Raw genomic sequence first — 21,666 nt, forward strand, 5'->3', positions numbered from 1 at the left:
GGAGTGGAACGGAGGAGTGCTATTAATTGAGCAGTAAACAAACAAACAAAAAAGCAGCCCCTAGAACTATCAGTTCCCATATCAAACAACTCTGCCGAACAAAAGTCCCCTCTACCTCTACACCAGCAACATGTCAATGACCATAACCATTCTCTAGTCTGGTAGATAAACACTCCCCAGCCCAGACAGTGGTCTACATGTATAGGGGCTTGGGAGGGAGGGAGGGGGGAGGGAGGGCAATCCTCCAGCTCAAACACATACTTCCCACACGTTTGTTCCAGGAATACAAAAGGCTACTTATACATAAAGGCAAACATTTAGTGCCAAACTAAACACGGTCTCCATCGAGCTGAATCTGCTTTCTGGGACTGCCATTAACTGAGCCAGAGAAACCTTGGACTGGCTTTTCATTTTCAATACAGCAGCTATGATCAAACTGAAATGAGCTGGGCAGAAAAAGGTGTAAATGACTAAAGCAAGCACCCGGCTCTGAAGGCAAGGCCAGTGTATTCTGTCAAAGCTAAAATGAAGAGAAAATTAGAAGGCCAGATCAAGGCAGCGCCAAGCAGTGTGTTTCTGTATGATCATCATAACACATCCAGGAACATCTGGATTATACATGACAGGCTTGGAATGTGTCTAATAGTACAGTGGCTTGCGAAAGTATTCACCCCCCTTGGCATTTTTCCTATTTTGTTGCCTTACAACCTGGAATTAAAATGGATTTTTGGGGGGCTTGTATCATTTGATTTACACAACATGCCTACCACTTTGAAGATGAAAAATATGTTTTATTGTGACACAAAAAAACAGAAAACTTGAGAGTGCATAACTATTCACCCCCCCAAAGTCAATACTTTGTAGAGCCACCTTTTGCAGCAATTACAGCTGCAGGTCTCTTGGGGTATGTCTCTATAAGCTTGGCACATCTAGCCACTGGGAATTTTTCCCATTCTTCAAGGCAAAACTGCTCCAGCTCCTTCAAGTTGGATGGGTTCCACTGGTGTACAGCAATCTTTAAGTCATATCACAGATTCTCAGTTGGATTGAGGTCTGGGCTTTGACAAGGCCATTCCAAGACATTTAAATGTTTCCCCTTAAACCACTCAAGTGTTGCTTTAGCAGTATGCTTAGGGTCATTATCCTGCTGGAAGGTGAACCTCCGTCCCAGTCTCAATTCTCTGGAAGACTGAAACAGGTTTCCCTCAAGAATTTCCCTGTATATAGTGCCATTCATCATTCCTTCAATTCTGACCAGTTTCCCAGTCCCTGTCGATTAAAAACATCCCCACAGCATGATGCTGCAACCACCATGCTTCACTGTGGTGATGGTGTTCTCGGGGTGATGAGAGGTGTTGGGGTTGCGCCAGACATACAGTGGGGAAAAAAAGTATTTAGTCAGCCACCAATTGTGCAAGTTCTCCCACTTAAAAAGATGAGAGAGGCCTGTAATTTTCATCATAGGTACACGTGAACTATGACAGACAAAATGAGAAAAAAAAATCAAGAAAATCACATTGTCGGATTTTTAATGAATTTATTTGCAAATGATGGTGGAAAATAAGTATTTGGTCAATAACAAAAGTTTCTCAATACTTTGTTATATACCCTTTGTTGGCAATGACACAGGTCAAATGTTTTCTGTAAGTCTTCACAAGGTTTTCACACACTGTTGCTGGTATTTTGGCCCATTCCTCCATGCAGATCTCCTCTAGAGCAGTGATGTTTTGGGGCTGTCGCTGGGCAACACGGACTTTCAACTCCCTCCAAATATTTTCTATGGGGTTGAGATCTGGAGACTGGCTAGGCCACTCCAGGACCTTGAAATGCTTCTTACGAAGCCACTCCTTCGTTGCCCGGGCGGTGTGTTTGGGATCATTGTCATGCTGAAAGACCCAGCCACGTTTCATCTTCAATGCCCTTGCTGATGGAAGGAGGTTTTCACTCAAAATCTCACGATATACAGTGAGGGAAAAAAGTATTTGATCCCCTGCTGATTTTGTACGTTTGCCCACTGACAAAGACATGATCAGTCTATAATTTTAATGGTAGGTTTATTTGAACAGTGAGAGACAGAATAACAACAAAAAAATCCAGAAAAACACATGTAAAAAATGTTATGAATTGATTTGCATTTTAATGAGGGAAATAAGTATTTGATCCCTCTGCAAAACATGATTTAGTACTTGGTGGCAAAACCCTTGTTGGCAATCACAGAGGTCAGACGTTTCTTGTAGTTGGCCACCAGGTTTGCACACATCTCAGGAGGGATTTTGTTCCACTCCTCTTTGCAGATCTTCTCCAAGTCATTAAGGTTTCGAGGCTGACATTTGGCAACTCGAACCTTCAGCTCCCTCCACAGATTTTCTATGGGATTAAGGTCTGGAGACTGGCTAGGCCACTCCAGGACCTTAATGTGCTTCTTCTTGAGCCACTCCTTTGTTGCCTTGGCCGTGTGTTTTGGGTCATTGTCATGCTGGAATACCCATCCACCCATTTTCAATGCCCTGGCTGAGGGAAGGAGGTTCTCACCCAAAATTTGACGGTACATGGCCCCATCCATTGTCCCTTTGATGCTGTGAAGTTGTCCTGTCCCCTTAGCAGAAAACCCCCCAAAAGCATATTGTTTCCACCTCCATGTTTGACGGTGGGGATGGTGTTCTTGGGGTCATAGGCAGCATTCCTCCTCCTCCAAACACGGCGAGTTGAGTTGATGCCAAAGAGCTCGATTTTGGTCTCATCTGACCACAACACTTTCACCCAGTTCTCCTCTGAATCATTCAGATGTTCATTGGCAAACTTCAGACGGCCCTGTATATGTGCTTTCTTGAGCAGGGGGACCTTCCGGGCGCTGCAGGATTTCAGTCCTTCACGGCGTAGTGTGTTACCAATTGTTTTCTTGGTGACTATGGTCCCAGATGCCTTGAGATCATTGACAAGATCCTCCCGTGTAGTTCTGGGCTGATTCATCACCGTTCTCATGATCATTGCAACTCCACAAGGTGAGATCTTGCATGGAGCCCCAGGCCGAGGGAGATTGACAGTTCTTTTGTGTTTCTTCCATTTGCGAATAATCGCACCAACTGTTGTCATCTTCTCACCAAGCTGCTTGACGATGGTCTTGTAGCCCATTCCAGCCTTGTGTAGGTCTACAATCTTGTCCCTGACATCCTTGGAGAGCTCTTTGGTCTTGGCCATGGTGGAGAGTTGGGAATCTGATTGATTGATTGCTTCTGTGGACAGGTGTCTTTTATACAGGTAACACACTGAGATTAGGAGCACTCTCTTTAAGAGTGTGCTCCTAATCTCAGCTCATTACCTGTATAAAAGACACCTGGGAGCCAGAAATCTTTCTGATTGAGAGGGGGTCAAATACTTATTTCCCTCATTAAAATGCAAATCGATTTATAAAATTTTTGACATGCGTTTTTCTGGATTTTTGTTTTGTTATTCTGTCTCTCACTGTTCAAATAAACCTACCATTAAAATTAGAGACTGATCATGTCTTTGTCAGTGGGCAAACGTACAAAATCAGCAGGGGATAAAATACTTTCTTCCCTCACTGTATGGCCCCATTCATTCTTTCCTTTACACGGATCAGTCGTCCTGGTCCCTTTGCAGAAAAACAGCCCCAAAGCATGATGTTTCCACCCCCATGCTTCACAGTAGGTATGGTGTTCTTTGGATGCAACTCAGCATTCTTTGTCCTCCAAACACGACGAGTTGAGTTTTTACCAAAAAGTTATATTTTGGTTTCATCTGACCATATGACATTCTCCCAATCCTCTTCTGGATCATCCAAATGCACTCTAGCAAACTTCAGATGGGCCTGGACATGTACTGGCTTAAGCAGGGGGGACACGTCTGGCACTGCAGGATTTGAGTCCCTGGCGGCGTAGTGTGTTACTGATGGTAGGCTTTGTTACTTTGGTCCCAGCTCTCTGCAGGTCATTCACTAGGTCCCCCCGTGTGGTTCTGGGATTTTTGCTCACCGTTCTTGTGATCATTTTGACCCCACGGGGTGAGATCTTGCGTGGAGCCCCAGATCGAGGGAGATTATCAGTGGTCTTGTATGTCTTCCATTTCCTAATAATTGCTCCCACAGTTGATTTCTTCAAACCAAGCTGCTTACCTATTGCAGATTCAGTCTTCCCAGCCTGGTGCAGGTCTACAATTTTGTTTCTGGTGTCCTTTGACAGCTCTTTGGTCTTGGCCATAGTGGAGTTTGGAGTGTGACTGTTTGAGGTTGTGGACAGGTGTCTTTTATACTGATAACAAGTTCAAACAGGTGCCATTAATACAGGTAACGAGTGGAGGACAGAGGAGCCTCTTAAAGAAGAAGTTACAGGTCTGTGAGAGCCAGAAATCTTGCTTGTTTGTAGGTGACCAAATACTTATTTTCCACCATAATTTGCAAATAAATTCATTAAAAATCCTACAATGTGATTTTCTGGAGAAAAAAAATCAAATTTTCTCTGTCATAGTTGACGTGTACCTATGATGAAAATTACAGGCCTCTCTGATCTTTTTAAGTGGGAGAACTTGCACAATTGGTGGCTGACTAAATACTTTTTTTCCCCACTGTAGCGTTTTCCTTGATGGCCAAAAAGCTGAATTCTAGTCTCATCTGACCAGAGTACCTTCTTCCATATGTTTGGGGAGTCTCCCACATTCATTTTGGCGAACACCAAACGTGTTCGCTTATTTTTTTCTTTAAGCAATTGCTTTTTTTCTGGCCACACTTCCGTAAAGCCCAGCTCTGTGGCATGTACGGCTTAAAGTGGTCCTATGGACAGATACTCCAATCTCCGCTGTGGAGCTTTGCAGCTCCTTCAGGGTTATCATTGGTCTCTTTGTTGCCTCTCCGATGAATGCCCTCCTTGCCTGGTCCGTGAGTTTTGGTGGGCGGCCCTCTCTTGGCAGGTTTGTTGTGGTGCCATATTCTTTCAATTTTTTAATAATGGGATTGAATGGTGCTCCGTGGGATGTTCAAAGTTTCGGATATTTTTTTATAACCCAACCCTGATCTGTACTGCTCCACAACTTTGTCCCTGACCTGTTTGGAGAGCTCCTTGGTCTTCATGGTGCCGCTTGCTTGGTGGTGCCCCTTGCTTAGTGGTGTTGCAGACTAGGGGGCCTTTCAAAACAGGTGTATATATACTGAGATCATGTGACACTTAGAATGCACACAGGTGGACTTTATTTAACTAATTATGTGACTTCTGAAGGTAATTGGTTTCAACAGATCTTATTTAGGGGTTTCATATGCTGTCACGCCCTGAGCTAGAGAACTCTTGTTGGTTGGGTCAGGGTGTGAGTTTCAGTTGAGATCTATGTATTGTATATCTATGTTTAGATCTAGTTTTGTATTTCTATGTTTGGCCGGGTGTGATTCCCAATCAGAGGCAGCTTTCGCTCGTCGTCTCTGATTGGGGATCATACTTAGGTAGCCTGGTTGCCTACCTTAGTTGTGGGATCTTGTTTGTGTTCCTGTTTAGCTTGTTGTGTGTATAGCCCATAGGACTTCACGTTTTCGTTGTTTTTGTGGACAACACAGTATGTGAGAGCTACAGTTGAAGTCGGAAGTTTACATACACCTTAGCGAAATACATTTAAACTCAGTTTATCACAATTCCTGACATTTAATCCTAGTAAAAAGTCCCTGTCTTAGGTCAGTTAGGATCACCACTTTATTTTAAGAACGTGAAATGTTAGAATAATAGTAGAGAGAATTATTTATTTCAGCTTTTATTTCTTTCATCACATTCCCAGCAGGTCAGAATTTTACATACACTCAATTAGTATTTGGTAGCATTGCCTTTAAATTGTGTAACTTGGATAAAACGTTTCGGGTAGCCTTCCACAAGCTTCCCACAATAAGTTGAGTGAATTTTGGCCCATTCCTCCTGACAAAGTTGGTGTAACTGAGTCAGGTTTGTAGGCCTCCTTGCTCGCACAACTTTTTCAGTTCTGCCCACAAATTTTCCATAAAATTGAGGTCCGGGCTTTGTGATGGCCACTCCAATACCTTGACTTTTTTGTCCTTATGCCATTTTGGCACAACTTTGGAAGTATGCTTGGGGTCATTGTCCATTTGGAAGACCCATTTGTGACCAAGCTTTAACTTCCTGACTGATGTCTTGAGATGTTGCTTCAATATATCCACATAATTTTCCTTCCTCATGAAGCCATCTATTTTGTGAAGTGCACCAGTCCCTCCTGCAGCAAAGCACCCCCACAGCATGATGCTGCCACCCCCGTGCTTCACGGTTGGGATGGTGTTCTTCTGCTTGCAAGCATCTCCCTTTTTCCTCCAAACATAACGATGGTCATTATGGCCAAACAGTTCTATTTTTGTTTCATCAGACCAGAGGACATTTCTCCAAAAAGTACAATCTTTGTCCCCATGTGCAGTTGCAAACCGTGGTTTGCAAATGGTGTTTATACTTGCGTACTATTGTTTGTACAGATGAACGTGGTACCTTCAGGCGTTTGGAAATTGCTCCCAAGGATGAACCAGACTTGTGGAGGTCTACAATTTTTTTCCTGGGGTCTTGGCTGATTTCTTTAGATTTCCCCATGATGTCAAGCAAAGAGGCACTGAGTTTGAAGGTAGGCCTTGAAATACATCCACAGGTACACCTCCAATTGACTCAAATGATGTCAATTAGCCTATCAGAAGCTTCTAAAGCCATGACATTATTTTCTGGAATTTTCCAAGCTGTTTAAAGGCACAGTCAAATTAGTGTATGAAACGTCTGACCCACTGGAATTGTGATACAGTGAATTATAAGTGAAATAATCTGTCTGTAAACAATTGTTGGAAAAATTACTTGTGTCATGCACAAAGTAGATGTCCTAACCGACTTACCAAAACTATAGTTTGTTAACAAGAAATTTGTGGAGTGGTTGAAAAACGAATTTTAATGACTCCAACCTAAGTGTATGTAACCTTCCGACTTCAACTGTATAACACAAGGATGTTATTGTGTAACACTACATCTACCAAAAGTTGAGCGAATTGAAAGAATGGAACTGTACCGGGCTAGAGTTGTACAAATACTGTAAACCTTCTATAAAAAGAAAAGTAAAGAAAACAGAAGATAACGAAACTATCCCATGTTTTTCATTTAATGTACAACTACCACAAATGAAGAGACAGGGGTTAAATGTCTGATTAAAGTATTGTATGTACAGGTGTGTATTGACCACCTCCTGTAAGGAAGCAGCGGGGGAGCTTACTTTTAGCAGTGTTTAGGGACATCTTCACATGCTCCTTTGCCCTCTCATCTCGGTACCGCGCATGATGTTACCCTGGGGAAGGAGGAGGAAGAACAACCTATTAGCACCTCTAACATCTGGCTCAATCGGACAGGAGTGGCGCAAGCCAATGAAATTAACCAAGCGCCTTAATCGGCACAATAAATGACATCTTTCAGATGATAAATGAGAAGCAGGGAGTGAGATGAAACACCAAGGCAATATGTAGATTACACAGCCACTTCAGGGGACTCTGGAGCACTGACTGATGGTAATCGTTGCAGTGTTTCTCTGGCTCTGTGCTCATTGTGAAAAAAGTGGAATTGGCTGTGTCCAGTTACCATCCACCAGACAGTGTGGGGAGAGCCATAGAGATAGCAAGAGAGAGGCATAGGGAGCAAGAGAGGAACATAAAATTCGACATTTCATTTAGGATCTGGCTAAAAATACTTGAATCAGTTATAGAACCCATTGCCCTTTATGGTTGTGAGGTCTGGGGTCCGCTCACCAACCAATAATTCACAAAATGGGACAAACACCAAATTGAGACTCTGCATGCAGAATTCTGCCAAAATATCCTCTGTGTACAACATAAAACACCAAATAATGCATGCGGGGCAGAATTAGACTGATACCCGCTAATGATTAAAATCCAGAAAAGAGCTGTTCAATTCTATAACCACCTAAAAGGAAGTGATTCCCAAAATGTCCATAACAAAGCAATCACCTACAGAGAGCTGAACCTGGAGAAGAGTCCCTACTAAGCAAGCTGGTCCTGGGGCTCTGTTCACAAACACAAACAGACCCCACAGAGCCCCAGAACCGCAACACAATTAGACCCAACCAAATCATGAAAAAACAAAAAGATAATTACTTGATACATTGGAAAGAATTAACAAAAAAACTGAGCAAACTAGAACGCTATTTGGCCCTAAACAGAGAGTACACAGTGACAGAAAACCTGACCACTGACTTTGACTATGTACAGACTCAGTGAGCATAGCCTTGCTACGGAGAAAGGTCGCCGTAGGTAGACCTGTCTCTCAAGAGAAGACAGGCTATGTGCACACTGCCCACAAAATGAGGTGGAAACTGAGCTGCACTTCCTAACCTCCTGCCAAATGTATGACCATATGTTTCCCATGCCAATAAAGCCCTTTGAATTGAATTGACAGAGAGAGAGAGGCATAGCGAGAGAGGTACACCTACAGCTCATCCCTTGGAAGTAGTACTGTAGATTACTTTATCCCTGACCTCAACCCAGAGTCTCTCAGAGAGTTCCCAGTCAGCCCATTGACACCCCTATCAGATCACAGCAAAATCACAGTCTACTTGAACAGAGCAATACTCAATCATGAGGCATCAAAGCCAAAGGAACTGCATAATATTAAGAAATGCTATAGATGGAAGGAAATTAGTGTAGAAACCTACCAAAAAACAATTAGGCAACCACAAATTCAATCTCTTTTAGACAACTTCCTAGACAAAACGTTTCACTGTAATAATGAAGGTGTAAACTTGGCAATAGAAAACCTAAAAACAGTATATTTGACCTCTCAGGTTCCCTATCAAATCTAAAAATGTCAAGCAGAGAACCTAAGAAAATTAACAACAATGACAAATGGTTTGATGAAGAATGCAAAAACCTAAGAAAGAAAGTGAGAAACCTAGACAGTGTCACCAGCAAAGCACCCTCACACAATAACACCTCCTCCTCCATGCTTTATGGTAGGAAATACACATGCAGAAATCATCCGTTCACCCACACCGCGTCTCTCAAAGACACGGCGGTTGGAACCAAAACTCCAAAGGACAAATTTCCACCAGTCTAATGTCCATTGCTCGTGTTTCTTGGCCCAAGCAAGTCTCTTCTTATTATTGGTGTCCTTTAGTAGAGGTTAATTTGCAGCAATTCGACCATGAAGCCCTGATTCACGCAGTCTCCTCTGAACAGTTGATGTTGAGATGTGTCTGTTACTTGAACTCTGTGAAGCATTTATTTGGGCTGCAATTTCTGAGGCTGGTAACTCTAATGAACATATCCTCTGCAGCAGAAGTAACTCAGAGTCTTCCATTCCTGTGGCGGTCCTCACGAGAGCCAGTTTCATCATAGCGCTTGATGGTTTTTGCGACTGCATTTGAAGAAACTTTAAAGGTTCTTGACATTTTCCGTATTGACTGACATTCATGTCTTAAAGTAATGATGGACTGTCATTTCTCTTTGCTTATTTGAGCTGTTCTTGCCATAATATGGACTTGGTCTTTTACCAAATAGGGCTATCTTCTGTATACCATCCCTACCTTGTCACAACACAACTGATTTGCTCAAATGCATTAAGAAGGAAATAAATTCCACAAATTAACTTTTAAGAAGTCACACCTGTTAATTGAAATGCATTTCAGGTGACTACCTCATGAAGCTGGTTGAGAGAATGCCAAGAGTATGCAAAGCTGTCATCAAGGCAAAGGGTGGCTATTTGAAGAATCTCAAATATATAATATATTTTGATTTGTTGAACACTTTTTTGGTTACTACATGATTCCATATGTGGTATTTCATAGTTGTGATGTCTTCGCTATAATTCTACAATGTAGAAAATAGTTTTAAAAAATAAATAAAAACCCTTGAATGAGTAGGTGTGTCCAAACTTTGGACTGGTAGTGTATGTACAGACTCAGTGAGCATAGCCTTGCTATTGAGAGAGGCCGCCGTAGGCGGACCTGGCTCTCAAGAGAAGACAGGCTATGTGCACACTGCCCACAAAATTAGGTGGAAACAGAGCTGCACTTCCTAACCTCCTGCCAAATGTATGACCATAATAGAGACACATATGTCAGATTACACAGACCCACAAAGAATTTGAAAACAAATCCAATTTTGATAAACTCCCATATCTATTGGATGAAATACCACAGTGTGCCATCACAGCAGCTACATTTGTGACCTGTTGCCACGAGAAAAGGGCAACCAGTGAAGAACAAACACCATTGTAAATACAATCCATATTTATATTTATTTTCCCTTTTGTACTTTACCTATTTGCACATTGTTACAACACTGCATATAGCCATAATAATAATGTCTCTATTCCTTTGGAACTTTTGTGAGTGTAATGTTTACTGTTTATTAATTGTTTTATTATCTATTTCACTTGCTTTGGCAATGTAAACATATGTTTCCCATGCCAAAATAGCCCTTTGAATTGAGAGAGAGAGAGAGAGAGAGAGAGAGAGAGAGAGAGAGAGAGAGAGAGAGAGAGAGAGAGAGAGAGACAGAGAGAGAGAGAGAGAGAGAGAGAGAGAGAGAGAGAGAGAGAGAGAGAGAGAGAGAGAGAGAGAGAGAGAGAGAGAGAGAGAGAGAGAGAGAGAGAGAGAGAGAGAGAGAGAGAGAGGTCAGATCAGTAAGAGGATGAACGGGAGTGATGACACTTCATCATCACCATCCAGGGACATTTTCAATCCCACACCGTTGCATATAGCTCACCGCAATCTGCTCCTTTAAATTGTGCTTTGGAGTGGCCGAGTTTAGATAACGGACTGAATGAGATTATAGGTCACTGATGTCAATCACATCAGTCATTCATTCAGACAGACAGACATGGACACAGATCTTCCACGGACTCCCCGTCTCTGGACATAATCTGACCACAACCCCCATTGTCATTGTTCAGAATCATATGACGGTTTGCCCAGCCTGACAGGTCGTTCATTTTGAAAACAAAATAAACACTTCACTCAACTATAGATGTTGTTTTTACATTTGGAACAATACATTGACAATTAAATATATCCATGTAAGATGTGTGTTAGTTTTTGCTTAGCAACAACAGTTAAATAGAGCTGGTGTCAATCATGCATGCCCAACCTGGCAGAGTGTGGCGGAGCAAAGACCACATTATCTTTTCAAACCACAACAGGCTCTCGTTGTGGACTTAACCCAGGTTCTGAGAGACTTGAGCCTCCACCAGCTAAACAAACTGCTCTTTCACAGTAGTAGCACTCCTTTGGGGTGTCGGTCTCTCTTTCAGTTCACCTTAATAGACTGAAGCTGTTTTGAAAGGAGTATGGGTGGCGCAGGATTAGGATGTGTGGTCACTGTGTGATTGAATGCACAGCTATTGTAAAAGAAAATAGCTAAGAAAACAAGCATAGGAACACAAGCCCCTAGTGTCCGTTTTTTGTATTGTATTTGTATTTATTAGTGATCCCCATTAGCTGTTGTCAAGGCAGCAGCTAGTCTTCCTGGGGTCCAAACACATTAAGGCACTTACATTACATACAAAACAAAAGATAAAACAGTACATCATATAACATTATTACACCACTACATATCTACAATACAAAATGTATAATACCACCATACAACAATATTACAATGTACGTGTGTGTAGAGTGCATGTGCTAGACCTTGTGTGTGTATGCGTGTGTCTGTACCTTTGTGTGTGTCTCTTCACAGTCCCCGCTGTTCCATAAAGTGTATTTTTACCTGATTGTATTTTAAGCTGATTCAACTGCTTGCATCGATTACCTGATGTGGAATAGAGTTCCATGTAGTCATGGCTCTATGTAGTACTGTGCGCCTCCCATAGTCTGTTCTGGACTTGGGGATTGTGAAGAGACCTCTGGTGGCATGTCTTGTGGGGTATGCATGGGTGTCCGAGCTGTGTGCTAGTAGTTTAAACAGACAGCTTGTCAACACTTCTTACAAAAACAAGTAGTTATGAAGTCAATCTCTCTTCCACTTTGAGCCATGAGAGATTGACATGCATGTCATTAATGTTAGCTCCCCGTGTACTTTTAAGGGCCAGCCGTGCTGCCCTGTCCTGAGCCAATTGTAAGTTTCCTAAGTCCCTCTTTGTGGCACCTGACCACACGACTGAACAGTAGTCCAGGTGCGACAGAACTAGGGCCTGTAGGACCTGCCTTGTTGATAGTGTTGTTAAGAAGGCAGAGTACGACTTTATTATGGACAGGTTTCTCCCCATCTTAGCTACTGTTGTATCAATATGTTTTGACTATGACAGTTTACAATCCAGGGTTACTCCAAGCAGTTTAGGCACCTCAACTTGCTCAATATCCACATTATTCATTACAAGATTTAGTTGAGGTTTAGGGTTTAGTGAACGCCAGGGTAGTGGGTTCGATTGTAGTGGGTTCGATTCCCGGGACCACCCATACGTAAAATGTATACATGCATGACTGTAAGTCGATTTGGATAAAATGTATATACAGTGGGGAGAACAAGTATTTGATACACTGCCGATTTTGCAGGTTTTCCTACTTACAAAGCATGTAGAGGTCTGTAATTTTTATCGAAGGTACACTTCAACTGTGAGAGACGGAATCTAAAACAAAAATCCAGAAAATCACATTGTATGATTTTTTAATAATTAATTTGCATTTTGTTGCATGACATAAGTATTTGATCACCTACCAACCAGTAAGAATTCCGTCTCTCACAGACCTGTTCGTTTTTCTTTAAGAAGCCCTCCTGTTCTCCACTCATTACCTGTATTAACTGCACCTGTTTGAACTCGTTACCTGTATAAAAGACACCTGTCCACACACTCAATCAAACAGACTCCAACCTCTCCACAATGGCCAAGACCAGAGAGCTGTGTAAGGACATCAGGGATACAATTGTAGACCTGCACAAGGCTGGGATGGGCTACAGGACAATAGGCAAGCAGCTTGGTGAGAAGGCAACAACTGTTGGCGCAATTATTAGAAAATGGAAGAAGTTCAAGATGACGGTCAATCACCCTCGGTCTGGTTCTCCATGCAAGATCTCACCTTGTGGGGCATCAATGATCATGAGGAAGGTGAGGGATCAGCCCAGAACTACACGGCAGGACCTGGTCAATGACCGGAAGAGCGCTGAACCACAGTCTCAAAGAAAACCATTAGTAACACACTACGCCGTCATGGATTAAAATCCTGCAGCGCACGCAAGGTCCCCCTGCTCAAGCCAGCGCATGTCCAGGCCCGTCTGAAGTTTGCCAATGACCATCTGGATGATCCAGAGGAGGAATGGAAGAAGGTTATGTGGTCTGATGAGACAGAAATAGAGCTTTTTGGTCTAAACTCCACCCGCCGTGTTTGGAGGAAGAAGAAAGATGAGTATAACCCCAAGAACACCATCCCAACCGTGAAGCATGGAGGTGGAAACATCATTCTTTGGGGATGCTTTTCTGCAAAGGGGACAGGACGACTGCACCGTATTGAGGGGAGGATGGATGGGGCCATGTATCGCAAGATCTTGGCCAACAACCTCCTTCCCTCAGTAAGAGCATTGAAGATGGGTCGTGGCTGGGTCTTCCAGCATGACAAAGACCCGAAATACACAGCCAGCGCAACTAAGGAGTGGCTCCGTAAGAAGCATCTCAAGGTCCTGGAGTGGCCTAGCCAGTCTCCAGACCTGAACCCAATAGAACATCTTTGGAGGGAGCTGAAAGTCCGTATTGCCCAGCGACAGCCCAGAAACCTGAAGGATCTGGAGAAGGTCTGTATGGAGGAGTGGGCCAAAATCCCTGCTGCAGTGTGTGCAAACCTGGTCAAGACCTACAGGAAACGTATTATCTCTGTAATTGCAAACAAAGGTTTCTGTACCAAATATTAAGTTCTGCTTTTCTGATGTATCAAATACTTATGTCATGCAATAAAATGCAAATTAATTACTTAAAAATCATACAATGTGACAGACCTCTACATGCTTTGTAAGTAGGAAAACCTGCAAAATCGGCAGTGTATCAAATACTTGTTCTCCCCACTGTATATACACACTACATGTCAAAAGTTTGGACACACCTACTCATTCAGATGACCTGGCCTCCACAATCCCCCGACCTCAACCCAGTTGAGATGGTTTGGGATGAGTCGGATGGCAGAGTGAAGGAAAAGCAGCCAACAGGTGCTCAGCATATGTGGGAACTCCTTCAAGACTGTTGGAAAAGCATTCCAGGTGAAGCTGGTTGAGAGAATCCCAAGAGTGTCAAAAGCTGTCATCAAGGCAAACGGTGGCTATTTGAAGAACACTCTTGGCATTCTCTCAACCAGCTTGGACACACCTACTCATTCAAGGGTTTTTATTTATTTTTTAAAACTATTTTCTACATTGTAGAATTATAGCGAAGACATCACAACTATGAAATACCACATATGGAATCATGTAGTAACCAAAAAAGTGTTCAACAAATCAAAATATATTATATATTTGAGATTCTTCAAATAGCCACCCTTTGCCTTGATGACAGCTTTGCATACTCTTGGCATTCTCTCAACCAGCTTCATGAGGTAGTCACCTGATATGCATTTCAATTAACAGGTGTGACTTCTTAAAAGTTAATTTGTGGAATATATTTCCTTCTTAATGCATTTGAGCAAATCAGTTGTGTTGTGACAAGGTAGGGATGGTATACAGAAGATAGCCCTATTTGGTAAAAGACCAAGTCCATATTATGGCAAGAACAGCTCAAATAAGCAAAGAGAAATGACAGTCTGTCATTACTTTAAGACATGAATGTCAGTCAATACAGAAAATGTCAAGAAATGTGAAAGTTCTTCAAGTGCAGTCGCAAAAACCATCAAGCACTATGATGAAACTGGCTCTCATGAGGACGTAATAGGAAAGGAAGTTACCTATCCTGCAGAGGATAAGTTCATTAGAGTTAACTGAACCTCAGATTGCAGACCAAGTAACACTTCACAGATTTCAAGTAAAAGACACATACAGTGGGGAAAAAAAGTATTTAGTCAGCCACCAATTGTGCAAGTTCTCCCACTTAAAAAGATGAGAGAGGCCTGTAATTTTCATCATAGGTACACGTCAACTATGACAGACAAAATGAGAAGAAAAAAAATCCAGAAAATCACATTGTAGGATGTTTAATGAATTTATTTGCAAATTATGGTGGAAAATAAGTATTTGGTCAATAACAAAAGTTTCTCAATACTTTGTTATATACCCTTTGTTGGCAATGACACAGGTCAAACGTTTTCTGTAAGTCTTCACAAGGTTTTCACACTGTTGCTGGTATTTTGGCCCATTCCTCCATGCAGATCTCCTCTAGAGCAGTGATGTTTTGGGACTGTCGCTGGGCAACACAGACTTTCAACTCCCTCCAAAGATTTTCTATGGGGTTGAGATCTGGAGACTGGCTAGGCCACTCCAGGACCTTGAAATGCTTCTTACGAAGCCACTCCTTCGTTGCCCGGGCGGTGTGTTTGGGATCATTGTCATGCTGAAAGACCCAGCCACGTTTCATCTTCAATGCCCTTGCTGATGGAAGGAGGTTTTCACTCAAAATCTCACGATACATGGCCTCATTCATTCTTTCCTTTACACGGATCAGTCGTCCTGGTCCCTTTGCAGAAAAACAGCCCCAAAGCATGATGTTTCCACCCCCATGCTTCACAGTAGGTATGGTGTTCTTTGGATGCAACTCAGCATTCTTTGTCCTCCAAACACGACGAGTTGAGTTTTTACCAAAAAGTTATATTTTGGTTTCATCTGACCATATGACATTCTCCCAATCCTCTTCTGGATCATCCAAATGCACTCTAGCAAACTTCAGACGGGCCTGGACATGTACTGGCTTAAGCAGGGGGACACGTCCTGCTCTGCAGGATTTGAGTCCCTGGCGGCGTAGTGTGTTACTGATGGTAGGCTTTGTTACTTTGGTCCCAGCTCTCTGCAGGTCATTCACTAGGTCCCCCCGTGTGGTTCTGGGATTTTTGCTCACCGTTAATAATAATAATAATAATGATAATAATAATAATATGCCATTTAGCAGACGCTTTTATCCAAAGCGACTTACAGTCATGCGTGCATGTCATGCGTGCATACCGTTCTTGTGATCATTTTGACCCCACGGGGTGAGATCTTGCGTGGAGCCCCAGATCGAAGGAGATTATCAGTGGTCTTGTATGTCTTCCATTTCCTAATAATTGCTCCCACAGTTGATTTCTTCAAACCAAGCTGCTTACCTATTGCAGATTCAGTCTTCCCAGCCTGGTGCAGGTCTACAATTTTGTTTCTGGTGTCCTTTGACAGCTCTTTGGTCTTGGCCATAGTGGAGTTTGGAGTGTGACTGTTTGAGGTTGTGGACAGGTGTCTTTTATACTGATAACAAGTTCAAACAGGTGCCATTAATACAGGTAACGAGTGGAGGACAGAGGAGCCTCTTAAAGAAGAAGTTACAGGTCTGTGAGAGCCAGAAATCTTGCTTGTTTGTAGGTGACCAAATACTTATTTTCCACCATAATTTGCAAATAAATTCATTAGAAATCCTACAATGTGATTTTCTGGAAAAAAAATTCTCAATTTGTCTGTCATAGTTGACGTGTACCTATGATGAAAATTACAGGCCTCTCTCATCTTTTTAAGTTGGAGAACTTGCACAATTGGTGGCTGACTAAATACTTTTTTTCCCCACTGTATTCTGATTTGTTTAACACTTTTTTGTCTACTACATGATTCCATATGTGTTATTTCGGAGTTGTGATGTCTTCACTATTATTCTACAATGTAGAAAATACTCAAAAAGAAAGGAAAACCCTTGAATGAGTAGGTGTGTCATAACTTTTGACTGGTACTGTATATACACACTACCGTTCAAAAGTTTGGGGTCACATAGAAATTTCCTTGATTTCCATGAAAACATACATGAAATTAGTTTGAATAGGAAATATAGCAATATGATTTGGAAATGTAGTCATTGACAAGGTTAGAAATAATGATTTTTAATTTAAATAATAATTGTGTGCTTGTGTCAAAGAAACCTCCATTTGCAGCAATTACAGCCTTGCAGACCTTTGGCATTCTAATTGTCAATTTGTTGAGGTATTCTGAAGAGATTTCACCCCATGCTTCCTGAAGCACCTTCCACAAGTTGGATTGGCTTGATGGGCACTTCTTACGTACCATACGGTCAAGCTGCTCCCACAACAGCTCAATAGGGTTGAGATCCGGTGACAGTGCTGGCCACTCCATTATAGACAGAATACCAGCTGACTGCTTCTTCCCTAAAATGTTCCTGCATAGTTTGGAGCTGTGCTTTGGGTCATTGTCCTGTTGTAGGAGGAAATTGGCTTAAATCAAGTGCTGTCCACAGGGTATGGCATTGCAAAATGGAGTGATAGCCTTCCTTCAAGATCCCTTTTACCCTGTACAAATCTCCCACTTTACCACAACCAAAGCAGCCCCAGACCATCACATGTTCCTCCACCATGCTTGACAGATGGCATCAAGCACTCCTCCAGCATCTTTTCATTTGGTCTGCGTCTCACAAATGTTCTTCTTTGTGATCCGAACGACTCAAACTTTGATTTGTCTGTCCATAAAACTTTTTTCCAATCTTCCTCTGTCCAGTATATGTATTATTTTGCCCATCTTTTCTTTTTATTGGCCAGTCTGAGATATGGCTTTTTCTTTGCAACTCTGCCTAGAGCGTCAGCATTCCGGAGTCACCTCTTCACTGTTGACGTTGAGACTGGTGTTTTGCGGGTACTATTTAATGAAGCTGCCAGTTGAGGACCTGTGAGGCGTCTGTTTCTCAAACTAGACACTAATGTATTCGTCCTCTTGCTCAGTTGTGCACCGGGGCCTCCCACTCCTCTTTCTATTCTGGTTAGAGCCAGTTTGCGCTGTTCTGTGAAGGGAGTAGTACACAGCGTTGTACAAGATCTTCAGTTTCTTTGGAATTTCTCGCATGGAATAGCCTTCATTTCTCAGAATAAGAATAGACTGACGAGTTTCAGAAGAAAGTTATTTGTTTCTGGCCATTTTGAGCCTGCAATCGAACCCACAATTGCTGATGCTCCAGATACTCAACTAGTCTCAAGAAGGCCAGTTTTATTGCTTCTTTAATCAGCACAACAGTTTTCAGTTGTGCTAATATAATTGCAAAATGATTTTCTAATGATCAATTAACCTTTTAAAATGATCAACTTGGAATAGCAAACACAACGTGTCATTGGAACACAGGACTGATGGTTGCTGATAATGGGCCTCTGTACGGCTATGTAGATATTCCATTAAAAATCAGCCGTTTCCAGCTTCAATTGCCATTTACAACATTAACAATATCTACACTGTATTTCTGATCAATTTGATGTTATTTTAATGGACAAAAAAAATTGATTTTCTTCCGAAAACAAGGACCTTTCTAAGTGACCCCAACCTTTGGAATGGTAGTGTATACACAGTGCATTCGGAAAGTATTCAGACCTCTTGACTTTTCCCACATTTTGTTACTTTACAGCCTTATTCTAAAATTGATTGAATTGTTTTTTTCACCTCATCAACCTACACACAATACCCCATAATGACAAAGCAAAAACTGGTTTTTAGAAATTGTTGCTAATTTATTAAAAATAAAACACTGAAATATCACATTTACGCAAGTATTCAGACCCTTTACTCAGTACTTGTTGAAGCACCTTTGGTCTCATCGAGTCTTCTTGGGTATGACGCTACAAGCTTGGCACACCTGTATTTGGGGAGTTTCTCCCATTGTTCTCTGCAGATCCTCTCAAACTCTGTCAGGTTGGATGGGGAGCGTCGCTGCACAGCTATTTTCAAGTCTCTCCAGAGATGTTTGATCGGGTTCAAGTCCAGGCTCTGGCTGGGCCACTCAAAGCCACTCCTGCATTGTCTTGGCTGTGTGCTTAGGGTCATTGCCCAGTCTGAGGTCCTGAGCGCTTTGGAGCAGGTTTTCATCAAGGATCTCTCTGTACTTTGCTCCATTCATCTTTGCCTCAATCCTGACTAGTCTCCCAGTCCCTGCAGCTGAAAAACATCCCCACAGCATGATGCTGCCACCACCATGCTTCACCGTAGGGATGGTGCCAGGTTTCCTCCAGAAGTGATGGTTGGCATTCAGGCCAAAGAGTTCAATCTTGGTTTCATCAGACCAGAGAATCTTGTTTCTCATGGTCTGAGAGTGTCACGATCGTCTGAAGGAGCGGACCAATACGCAGCGCGTGGAGTGAACATGATGACTTTATTTAATTAAAGCAACCACGAAAAAACAACAAATGACGATACGTGAAGTCCTCTGTGACACCGACAGAACATACAACACTGGAACAATAACCCACCAAACAAAGGAGAAAACACACAGAATATATATGGCTCCCAATCAGAGATAACGAGCCGACAGCTGACACTCGTTACCTCCGATTGGGAGTCATAGACCAATCACCACTAGACACAAACAAAATGAAACTCACCCATCCCCAACACCACCAAATGAAATACACCCAAACCAATGACAATGAACAACCCTGGCTCAAATATCAAAGTCCATGGAGCCAGAGTGTCACAGTACCCCCCCCTAAAGGTGCGAACTCCGGGCGCACCAATATCAGGACTAGGGGAGGGTCTGGGTGGGCGTCTGTCCACGGTGGCGGCTCTGGCCCCGGTCGTGATCCCCACCCCACCACAGTCACAACCTGCTTCGGTAGCCTCCTCCCAATGACCACCCTCCAACTAACCCCACCTGGACTAAGGGGCAACACCGGACTAAGGGGCAGCATCGGCCTAAGGGGCAGCACCGGGATAAGGGGCAGCACCGGGATAAGGGGCAGCACCGGGACAAGGGGCAGCACCGGGCTAAGGGGCAGCACCGGACTAAGGGGCAGCACCGGACTACGGGCAGTACCGGACTAAGGGGCAGTACCGGACTAAGGGGCAGTACCAGGCTAAGGGACAGCACCAGGATAAGGGACAGCAACAGGATAAGGAGCAACACCGAGCTAAGGGGCAGCACCTGACTAAATGGCGGATCCTGGCTGGCTGGCTCTGGCGGATCCTGGCTGGCTGGCGGATCCTGGCTGGACGGCTCTGACGGATCCCGGTTGGACGGCTCTGGCGGATCCCGGCTGGACGGCTCTGGCGGATCCTGGCTGGACGGCTCTGGCGGATCCTGGCTGGACGGCTCATGGCTGGCTGACGGAACTGGCTGCTCATGGCTGGCTAACAGATCTGGCTGCTCATGGCTGGCTAACGGATCTGGCTGCTCGTGGCTGGCTGACGGATCTGGCTGCTCATGGCTGGCTGACGGATCTGGCTGCTCGTGGCCGGCTGACGGATCTGGCTGCTCATGGCCGACTGACGGATCTGGCTGATCCTGTCTGGCGGAAGGCTCTGGCTGATCCTGTCTGGCAGAAGGCTCTGGCTGATCCTGTCTGGCAGAAGGCTCTGGCTGATCCTGTCTGGCAGAAGGCTCTGGCTGATCCTGTCTGGCGGAAGGCTCTGGCTGATCCTGTCTGGCGGAAGGCTCTAGCGGCTCCTGTCTGGCGGAAGGCTCTGGCTGATCCTGTCTGGCGGAAGGCTCTAGCGGCTCCGGTCTGGCGGACGGCTCTGATGGCTCATGGCAGACGGGCGGCTTTGCAGGCTTTGGGCAGACGGGCAGTTCAGGCCCCGTTGGGCAGACGGCAGACTCTGGCCGTCTGAGGCGCATCGTAGGCCTGGTGCGTGGTGCCGGAACTGGAGGTACCGGGCTGAGGACACGCATCTCAGGGCTAGTGCGGGAAGCAGCAACAGGGCATGCTTGGCCCTGGGGGACGCACCGTAGGCCTGATGCGTGGTGCCGGAACTGGAGGTACCGGGCTGAGGACACGCATCTCAGGGCTAGTGCGGGGAGTCGGAACAGGGCATGCTGGACCCTGGGGACTCCCATAACGCCTAGTGCGGGGAGCCGGAACAGGGCATGCTGGACCCTGGGGACTCACCTCACGCCTAGTGCGGAGAGCAGGAACAGGCCGGGCGGGGCTGGCGACGCGCACCGTATCCCTGGTGCGAGTGGCCGGAACAGGCCGGGCCGGGCTGGCGGCGCACCGTATCCCTGGTGCGTGGAGTAGGAACAGGCCGGGCTGGGCTGGCGAAGCGCACCGTATCCCTGGTGCGTGGAGTAGGAACAGGCCGGGCTGGGCTGGCGAAGCGCACCGTATCCCTGGTGCGGGGAGTAGGAACAGGCCGGGCTGAGCTGGCGACGCGCACCGCATACTTGGTGCGTATGGCAGGAACAGGCCGAACCGGGCTGGCGACGCGCACCTTACACTTAGTGCGAGGGACCGGAACAGGCCGTACCGTACGGGGAACACACACTACTGGCTGCACCTCGGGACTAGGAACGGGCCGGACCGAACTGGTTACACACCCCAGTACCTCACGCCGTGCCTCAACACCTTCCTTCCCTGCTTTACCCAGTAGCCCCCTTGACCTGGTAGCCCACTGAATCCGTCCCTTCTCTGCCTCCGTCAGCCCCCTTAACCTGGCAGCCCTCTGACTCTGCCTTGTGGCAGCCTCCTGCTGCTCCGTCGCCCAAGCCATGTGCCCCCCCAAAAAATTTCTTGGGGTTGCCTCTCGTCCTTCCGACGTTGGCTCTGCCGACGCCGTTGCTC

General features: G+C 44.5%; 1 protein-coding gene across 1 annotated transcript in view; it reads right to left on the reverse strand.

The window, feature by feature from the left end:
• LOC121567769 (CMP-N-acetylneuraminate-beta-galactosamide-alpha-2,3-sialyltransferase 4) overlaps positions 1 to 21,666 on the reverse strand; it is a 44,515-nt gene that overhangs the window by 13,408 nt on the left and 9,441 nt on the right. The window contains exon 2 of the mRNA XM_041878030.2: positions 7,243 to 7,314. Within this exon, the coding sequence (XP_041733964.1) occupies positions 7,243 to 7,264 (22 nt within the window). The 5' untranslated portion in view covers positions 7,265 to 7,314. The remainder of the gene's footprint in view (positions 1 to 7,242; positions 7,315 to 21,666) is intronic.

The sequence above is a fragment of the Coregonus clupeaformis genome, chromosome 6 (assembly GCF_020615455.1).
Source record: "Coregonus clupeaformis isolate EN_2021a chromosome 6, ASM2061545v1, whole genome shotgun sequence".
NCBI lineage: Eukaryota > Metazoa > Chordata > Actinopteri > Salmoniformes > Salmonidae > Coregonus > Coregonus clupeaformis.